This window comes from Heterocephalus glaber, unplaced genomic scaffold (genome assembly GCF_053883595.1).
Source record: "Heterocephalus glaber isolate CG9 unplaced genomic scaffold, H.glaber_assembly_v1.0 deba00001662, whole genome shotgun sequence".
In the NCBI taxonomy this organism is placed as follows: Eukaryota; Metazoa; Chordata; class Mammalia; order Rodentia; family Bathyergidae; genus Heterocephalus; species Heterocephalus glaber.
Window position 1 is genome coordinate 933165 of NW_028258403.1, and position 10410 is coordinate 943574.

At 33.2% G+C, this 10410-nt stretch overlaps 1 protein-coding gene across 1 annotated transcript; it reads left to right on the forward strand.

Moving 5' to 3' along the window:
* Positions 1–250: 250 nt before the first annotated feature.
* On the forward strand, positions 251–1347 carry LOC101704657 (olfactory receptor 4F4). Its single transcript, XM_004865110.4, has one exon. It carries the CDS (start codon positions 273–275, stop codon positions 1200–1202), a length of 930 nt encoding a protein of 309 aa, XP_004865167.1. The 5' UTR covers positions 251–272; the 3' UTR covers positions 1203–1347.
* Positions 1348–10410: the final 9063 nt, after the last annotated feature.

Consider the following 10410-nt stretch of genomic DNA (forward strand, 5'->3'; position numbering starts at 1 on the left):
CTTTGTTGCTTTTGCCACTCCATTTCTTGTCAGAGTACTTTCCTAATAAAGCATTTGCATTACAATTTCATGCTTTACTTCTAAAAACTTAATGTTATTCAGTTTGCTCCATTTTGTTGTATAAAGCCAATTAAATTTGGCTAAGATTTCTCTTTGCAATTTACTTTTCCTTTGGAAATACAGGCTTTCAAAAAATTAGATACTTTTCCTCATCCAACAAAATGATAATCTAGCCATCTTTCTAGGTTAATTCAGAAGACACACTGAATGAAATGGATAACGGAAATCAGTCTGTAGTGTCAGAATTTATGTTTCTGGGACTTGGACGTTCATGGAATATGCAGATCCTACTCTTCATGACATTTTTGATGATTTATATAATGATTCTATCCGGAAATATTGCTGTCATGGTCTTAATCATCTTGGACCCTCAACTCCATTCTCCCATGTACTTCTTGTTGGCCAATCTGTCATTTGTTGACATGTGGCTTTCCTCAGTGACAACTCCTAAGATGATCACAGACTTTCTCATGGAGAACAAGACCATTTCCTTCGGAGGTTGCATGTGCCAGGTATTCTTTGTCCATTTCATTGGAGCGGGTGAGATGGTTCTCTTGGTGGTAATGGCCTATGACCGCTATGTGGCCATCTGCAAACCACTGCACTACTCCACCATCATGAGCCTGCACAGGTGCATTGGATTGGTGGTGATTGAGTGGTCAGCTGGCTTTGTGCATTCTGTGAGTCAACTGGTTGTCATTGTGAAGCTGCCTTTCTGTGGGCCCAGGGAAATAGACAGCTTCTTCTGTGATATACCACTAGTGACCAAGCTGGCCTGTATAGATTCCTATAATTTGGACATTTTAATAAACATAGACTGTGGGCTTGTGATTGTAACCTGCTTTGTTCTGTTGCTGATATCCTACACATACATCCTTCTCACTGTCCACCAAAGCTCCAAAACAGGTGCTTCCAAGGCACTGTCCACCTGCACTGCCCACATCACAGTGGTGGTGATCTTCTTTGTGCCCTGCATCTTCATCTATGTGTGGCCACTAAACATCACCTGGTTGGACAAATTTCTTGCTGTGTTTTATGGTGTTTTTGCTCCCCTCCTAAATCCAGCTATTTATACACTAAGAAATAAAGAGATGAAAAATGCTGTGAAAAGATTCAGAGGGTATTTCATGGTTTTCAAGTGAAATACATAATGCTCAGAAGCCTCAGTGTGAGTTCCTCAAACTAACAATACACTGATTATATAACATAGCTAGATAGTAAAGAAACTTAGTTAATATAAATAATTTATTCCATTCTCTACACACACATATATAAATTTAACATAATTCAGGGATTTTGAAACTTACTAATAAGCCTGCATACCACTGTGACTTTTTTCCTAAAATCCATGCAACAATGATTGTTTATTGTAGAGATCATATCTAATCAGTCTTATTGTGTTTTAAGGCTATGAAGAACTTAAAATTTGTTTAAGAAACTTCTATGTTCCTTCTGATGTATCTTTTTTAAAAATTTTTTTGGTGCCGGGGATCAAACTTGGGTCCTTGCGCTTGCGAAACCACTGAGCTCAATCCCCGGCCCCTGATGTATCATATTTTAATGGACTGCTCTTGCATATGGTAATTTTCTAATTTCATTTTCAAAAGTATATGTTCTACATTTGCTCTCATCTCAAACCTTTCACTCAGCTTTTGTCCAAAGGCAACTTTATTACTACTTTTGGCTTACCTTTGCTTTTCATCAAAATACTAACCAGTGTACAAAAAAGGGAGAAAGAATCAGAGATGAAATAAAAGGAGCAACCTAAATAGTTACAGTTAGCTCTATGTTTTTTTATTCAAAAAGTTTTAAATAAAATGAATATTAACTTAATGTGATTTTAAAATCTCATTCTCGAAACCTAAATTCATTTTTAAGTTATTATTTACATTTGTGGTAAATATTGACATCTATCTCCCTAAAGGAAATGATCATAACTATGCTAATTCTCAAAAGTAAAATACTTAACACAATGGATAATCGGTAATAGAAACTTAAGTATATTCTAAAATTATTAATGTGCTCCAATTGTTATATTCAATTAATTATAAAATTTAATTGCTAAAGAACTAATGTCATATGTATTTTTTTTTTGCACTGTAAAATAGGAGATGCATTTTAGTGGTCAAATGTTTGCCTGGCTTGTATGAGACTCTGGGCTCAATTACAGCACTGTAAAAAAAATTAGTGAAAATATTCTTAAAAGTTTGAAATATGAGATATTTTCTTTTTTCTATAATAGTACATTGAATTGATAAAATTGAGTTATAAGAACAATAAAATTTCTTTATAAAATCTTAAAACAAGAAGATATGATGTGTAGTTTCTGTTTTTCTTAATAGAGAAACAAAATGCTACAAGGTGGTAGAATGAAAATTTTTCACTCTTAGATGCCTGTTCTATATCATCATAATGTACATATTATAACCTTCAGTACTGTTGTAATGTTCAAATTATGAAAAATTAAAGAAAATATAGAGCTATGTATTACATTTATTTAATGCAGTCTTGGGTTTTCTTCAGTTAAAATAGTCAAAAACAAATTATTTCAACCTCCAACCCAGATTAATATACCCTACAAAACTGTCTTTCAAAATTGGTGGAGAAATAAGATACTTTTTTTTTTGGCACCAGGGATCAAACTTGGGTCCTTGTGCTTGCACAGCAGGTGGCAAAGCCACTGAGCTAAATCCCTGGCCCTAGAAATAAGATATTTTAAAGACAAAGAGCACTTTAGGAACTTCATGAATACCAAACCGGCACTCCAAAAAATTTACACAAAATCCTAGGAAAAGACAATGAGGATCACAACCCCAGGAAGCCCAGCAGAATGAATCCACTGGGCATGACAAGAAATTAAAAGCAAAGGGGGAGAATCCAACAAAAAGAAAAAGTCATGACAATGATAAATCAATATGCATCAGTTATAACTATCAACGTGAATGGTCTCAACTCACCAATCAAAGGAAATAGACTGTCAGAATGGGTCAAGAAGGAAGATCCAACAATAATGCTGCATACAAGAAACACACTTAATTCAAAAAGAAACTCATAGACTGAAAGTTAAAGGGTAGAAAACAATACTCCATGTGACAGGAACCCGAAAAAAAGCAGGAGTAGCTACCCTCTTGGAAGATCAAGTGGATTTCAAACCAACACTTACTAAGAGAGACAAAGAGGGACACTACATCCTTGTAAAGGGAACAATCCAAGAGGAAGTGATGACAATCATAAATATCTCTGCACCAAAAATTAGTGTGCCCAACTATATAAAACAAATACTAACAGACATGAAAAATCATACAAACACTAATGCAATAGTAGTGGGGGACCTCAATACACCACTTTCACAAATAGATCAACTAGATAAAAAAAACAAGCAACAAAACCCTAGAACTCAATCAAACTCTTGAACAAATGAAGTTAACAGATGTTCTTAGGGTGTTCCACCCCACAAAATCAGAATACACATTTTTTTCAGCTGCACATGGGTCATTCTCCAAAATAGACCACATACTCATGCAAAGAACCTGTTTAAGTAAGTGCATATTATCCCCTGCATGTTATCAGACCATAGTGTGATGAAATTGGAGATCAATAACAAAAGAAGCCACAAGAATTCCATAAACACATGGAAATTGAACAACACACTTCTGAATAATCAAAAGAATCATACCATAGTGATATATATATATATATATATATATATATATATATATGTTCATAGCAGCATAATTTGTAGTGGCTAAAACTTGCAAGTGGCCCAATTGTGCATCAACCGGATACTGGATAAAGAAAATGTGGATTTTTTAAAATAAAATGGAGTATTACTCAGCCCTAAAGAATGAGAAATTAGAGACATTCATAGCTAAATGAATGCACATTGAGGTGATACTCTAAAGTGAAATAAATAGGACACACATGTGTAAATACCAAATAGTTTCTCTAGTGTGAGAAACTGAAAGTGTAAATAAGGACTAAAGGTTATAATTATAAAAGGTATAATAAATAATGTAAAATAGGAAGAAAAGATTCAAAGGGGAAGTGGGAGGGTTAGGGGAAAGGAAAGAAGGGAATGGAATTAATATGAGAAAATGAAAAAATGGAAACAAAGTCTTTACAAATAAGGAGGGATGGAGGGGTTGAAGGGAGGGCAGGGGAAGGAGGAAAATAAGAACCAAGAGAGATTTTGTAAAGGTGCAAATTTCCAATAGTGAATGTCATTATATTGTATACCTAAAATGTACCAATAAAATTAATGTAGAAATAAAAACAAAAAACAAATGATTTCAAGTTTGTTCATGTATTACATGATATTATATATTGCAATACAATGATCATTTTTTACCAAAAAAAGTTAGAGTGGTGCCAAAGGTCAAATTACTGAACATCCTAATTCCCTAAAAATATTCTTGGAAAATGTCATAATCCACATTCTTGGTTGATCTTGCAGTCTGAATTTTTAACCTAAGCACCCACCAGCACATGTGAGTAGCTGTCAACTGTTTGACTATTTGCATCTGACCTGTTATCTCAAGTCTTTCTCAATGTCATGGCAATTCACCAGCTTAGTTGCAGTCTCTATGTATTGTAAATACATTTACTTGTAGCCAATGTACTTAATATTTTTATATAACCTTACAATGTGATCTAAGTGCTGTGGATAATCCTGTGTATGTCTTCAGACTGGTGAATCACACGATTATACCCCATTGCTTCATTCATTGTGCTATAAAATAAATTCTTGATCTAAATTAATTTGCATTGAATGTCACTATCGTGAATAAGTCATTGCTTAAATCATGGAGGGTAGTGCAAGCTGAGGTATTACAGTAAAGAAGAAAAATCATATCAATTATATTTGTTCACTTCATTGAGACAAAATTTTACTTTTTCCATTCTAGAAGGAACCCATTACAATCAATAAGGCTTAACCTCCACCAGGAGGCCCACAAAGATAACCCAGGATTCTTAGTCACTTTTCTCACCAATGGGCATAATATCAAACTTATGCAACTTAATGAAGGAGAAGTTCATTTTTGCTCACAGTTTTATGGTCAGCAGGCTCACATGGAGAAAGCATGGTAGAAGGGCCTAGACAAAAGACAGGTGTTCAGAGAACAGAGACAGAAAACACAGAGAGAAGGGAGAAGCCAAAGAGAGAGAGAGAGAGAGAGAGATCATTCTCTTCTGATCAGCCTCCGTCTCCTAACAGTGCATTCAGCTATGAATTCATCAGTGGATTAGCACCTGAATGAGTGTAGCATCCCATGTTCCAATCACTTTCCAAACACTTTACCTCTGAACACATGGGGCTCTGGTGATGGGGCTCTAATGGATATATATATAATTATTTTTAAAATCTAAAATGTAATATCTGGTCAAATGAATTATCTGACAAATTCTACCAAATGTTTAAATAGGAATTAATGTAAAGGTTTCATAAAAATCATCCCCAAAGTAGAAGATAAAAAAATTATCTTCTCATTCTGTGTGTTTTTTTCACACCAAAAATAGAGACATGTTTTAGAAGTACAGACCAATATGCCAAGGCAAAATTACTCAGCTAACTACTAATAATCTGATCTAGCATCCATATGCAAAGAATTATGCAGTTTTTCAAAGGGAGTTCTTTTACAAAAAATAAAAGGCTGCTTTAATATACAAAATGTAACTAATATATTCTTCATGAAATGTAATTCAACATGACTAAAAAGTTAAATATAAAGAAATCAAAGATCAAAGCCATTCTGCTATTTGTTACAATATAAGATGATACAATATGAGATGATACATTACTCTAAAATTATCAACATACAGAAAAAAGGACTGAATGATATCTCATAAGTATAATCTTTTTAAAAAACAGTTCAATGGATAGACATGGAGTAGAACAATGATTACCAGAGACCAGTGTGGGTGACATATGGAGAGCCTATCTAAAACACAAAAGTAGAATAAAATTGATAATGCAAAAAATATACATTCACACTTACAATCAATTGGCTTTTTATGAATGACAAAAGTTCATTGAGTAAAGAATAGTCTTTTCAATAAATGGTGCTGAGTAAACTAGATATCCACACACAAAGGAATAATTTTGACTTCTAAAATACTCCATTTATAAAAATTAAAGCAAAATGAATGCATAATAGTCTTAAACACAAAGGCAAAAACCTTGCAAATATTAGAATAAAACACAGAAGTGAATATTTATGATCTTGTGATAAGCTACATTTTCTTAGATATGATACCAAAAGTACCAGCAGCAAAAAATGCATAAATATATAAATTATATAATTATAATAATATATAAATTATATAATATATAAATATATATAATATATAAATTATATAATATTGAAAGAAAATGGATTTGTTCTGAAAATGATACCATGAAAGTGAAAAAGTAGTACATAGAATGGGAGACAATATTTACAAATTATGTTTTGATAAGTGATATGTATCCAAAATACATAAAGAAATCTACACTAGTATAATAAAAAATGATCCCAAATAATTAATGATGAATGTTACTAAATAGATAAATCTCCAAAGATTTATACAAAGTCCCCATAAATACATGCAAAGATTCTCAAAATCAGATTATTCACAGGGAAATGGCAAATCAGAATCACAATAAGATACCTATTCAGTGGGATGCTTACAATAGAAAACACAGACAAGAACTGTAGCAGACACCTCTCACCTCTGCCCAATATTAGCAGGCAGCACAAGCTTCTTGCTTCTCCATAATTGGGCTGGGTTATATTGGAAATAGCAGAGCTTGGCTGAGTTCACTCCCAGTCAAGGCCAACTGACTCCAACTAAATTCTTCCCGCTAAATTAACCGTTTGTTCTCTTCAGCAAATACATGCTTGTGCCCTCATTCCACAGTCCTGTTGCTTGATACTTGTTATCAGCAGGTGTCCCAAGGCCTGCCCAGCTTCCCCCCTTCCCACACTTGTGATGAATAAACACTGGATGCCCTGGGAGTCCTTTGTCTTTGGTGCCCAGAGCAGCTTAGATGAGCCCAAGACTTAGTTTCTCTCAAGTCTCTGTCTCTGTGTTTCTTTTAATTCCCACTTTCCTATCTCAAGGATGTCATACTGGCTTGCTGGAGGCCAGGACCATTTCAGGGTCCCATTACCCTTTCCTTAAAGAGCAACGCTTCGTGAGTATGTGATTAAAGCGATCACAATGTACACTAGTACATTCCTGATGGAGTACAATATGGTACTAGTACTTTATATAACTTTTTTAGTCCCCAAATGTTATAGTGATCATATGACCTAACATTTTCAATTATACATCAAGAAAAATGAAAGCATATGTTCCTACAGTAATTTCTGCATGAATGTACATTGCAATTTTCATCATGAATACTAATATGTAAGAACTACCCAACTGCTTATTACCTGATGAATGAAGGAAAAAAATTGGTATATACATATAACTGAATATTATTTGACAATAAAATTAGTCAATATAGATACTTGCTAAAAAAAATCCATACAAGTTTAAAGGAGTTGTTCACAAAAGGCCACATACTGCATGATTGTGTTTGCATAAATCATCCTAAATAGACAAATCCTTAGAGACAGGAGATTAATTATTGCCTTGGGCTATGACAGTGGGGTAAGATGTGGTCTGTTGAGACTGGTTTATTTTGTTTACTCTAGTGTTTTCAGAATTCATCTACGTTGTATCATCCAACAACAATTTCTGCCAAATAAAATATCATTGTGTATGTGTGCCACATTAGGAATGTCTGTAAAAATATGGATCTTCTTTTGATAATATTAAAATTAAATTGGCATGTTTGGTGAACAACTCTGAATATAGTAAGCACTATCTAGATGAACATACATATGGGTAGATTTTACAGTATGTCAATAAAGCTGTAAAGCATACAATTCTAAGGGACCTCATATGGTTCTGTCAGTTTTTGAAATCTATTTATTGCAACTATTTCATGGAATAGTCTACTTTCTTATCAGAGACAGCTTGTACCAGGGGTTTTCTTGAGACTTTAGCTGACATCATGGAGAAGAATTTATGCCAGAACAAAAGGATCACATTTTGCCTTGTAGGAGAGAAGGCTTTAAGCATCTTTGAAGAGGGAGAGAATTTCTAAGTCCAGTAAGAGAGAGAATCTGTAGGGTTAAAACCATCAGAGGCAAAGATTCAGTTGCACTCTTCCCCTATGGCAGATATCTAGATTTTTTATATTTTTATAGGCTAATATATACATCTTCACTACTCATGTATAAATATTTCTGGAATTGTGCAGCTTTATTAGATATTCAATCTAACACTAGGACATTCCTCTTCACCATGAGAATAAGGGTCTCTTTGTAAACTACCAAAGATTTCCTTAATCTCTTACACTGAACCTTTCACTACTGTACCTGTCTATTTAGCCTTATACATTATAGTTTTTCTTGGCAGCCAGTGCATACAACTTAAAATAAGCAAACAATTTCAGTGTAAGAATTATTCTCAGTGTACAAAATCTGTGTCATTCTTCTGTAATGTTCTTTTCCAAAAGAGTGATTTCCTCAGATCTCCAGAAAGGACATCTTTAGCACTGGGGTCTCTATCTAGTGCTTGGGGGTTTTGTATCCCATCTACTACTTGGAACTTAGTCCTATTGGCTCACCAGTCCCATTTTTTCCTATTCAAAGAACAAAAGACTTTTCAGCTCCAAATCATCATTTGTCACCTGCTTCCTCAGACTTCTCCAAGTACAAGAGCATTACTTACTGTCACCTGAGAAGTAGACATAAAATAAGATTCAAGTAAAAACACAGGGTGAACAAAACAAAGATTGAAACATGAAAACACAGAGACAGCTCTAAAGCATTCTTTATGTTTAGCAAAGACACTAAAACCCAATAACACATTCTGTGAGAATTTATTTGAATAAAATTCAATTAAAGCAAAAACTAATTTTTAAAAATAGAAAAAAGAAAAGTCACTTTCTCTGATGATGTTGACTAGAAAGTGTCCAAAAAAGCCTTAAAGATTCAGATATATTTAGTTGTTTGGAAAAACTATTGATTCTAAATATAAATCCATAGAGGAAAAATTCAATTCATGAATTTAAACATGTGCACCTGTCTGTAAGTTTTCACATATTAAGAGAAATTTTAAAAAGAGTGTTAAGAAAAAAAAGAGCAAAGCCAAGAAATATTTTTTGGTTTCAGATGTATTCACAACACTATCTTTTCAACAGTACTGGCAATAAAATAAAAGATGTGGGACATTGTGAAAATCCTATTAACTACTTAATATAATTTCTTTGTATTTTCTGAGAATGCTATTAGTTACTTTAAAATAGTTTCTTCACTTTTTTAACCAAGAGATTCTCTTTTATCCCTCCTGATGAAGTTTCTAGCCGACCATACATTCCAATAACCAGCATCTGTGTTCTCCAAAATAGTCCTAGGGGAAAAGAATTCTAAGTTTGCTGTGCTAAATAGACATTTGTTGTTAATTGTGTTTTTCATACTGTTTTTTTTCTTTGCTTTATTTTACCATTTTTTGGTCTTTAATCTTGTCACATGTGTTAAAATAGCAACACCCTATATTTACTTGTATTTAATAGTATGCCATTTTCTTTTCAACCGTCTAAATTTTGATGCACAATAAATCATTTATTATCTAATCAATTCCTTTTATTTGGAACTAGATTTCAATAAATGACTGCTTTATAATAGAACATATTTTAAAACATGATTTTTAGTCTGTGCACATATAACAATTTTCTATTTTAGTCCAAGAAACAGATTTATCAAAGAGAGAATCTCTTTCCTATGATTTGATAGTCTTATCTGGCCAGGTAGAGTGTGCATATTTTGAAGGTAATAGATTTCTACAACAATTTCCTTATGGATGAAAAAAGATGAGTGAATAACAGTGCTTCTATTTTTCCTTAAGATAGTTTAACAACTAAATAGGTATTTAGTTTGCACCTAGTAGTCCAATGAGGAATGTTGGTACACACAGTTGTTTGTGGCAGATTCAATTATTTATTATGATAATGTGCTACTTTCCTCTATATTGTGGTGATTTCTATTTCAAGATCTAATCATAATTTTGCTTATGATTTCCAAATCCTAAATGGAGTTCTCTTTGCCTGGAAATGAAAAAAACAACACTATCATAAGATTAAACACCTATCTAAAAAGATAAAATAAAAAAACTTAAAGAAAGAAAAGATGTACATGTTAAAGAAGTGGTAGGTGCTACTTTTTACCTGATGTCTTCTTACCATAATATTGCATTTCTGCATTAAAGGAAGAGACAGTATACAGATAAATAATATTCAGCAGTGGATGTTATTTT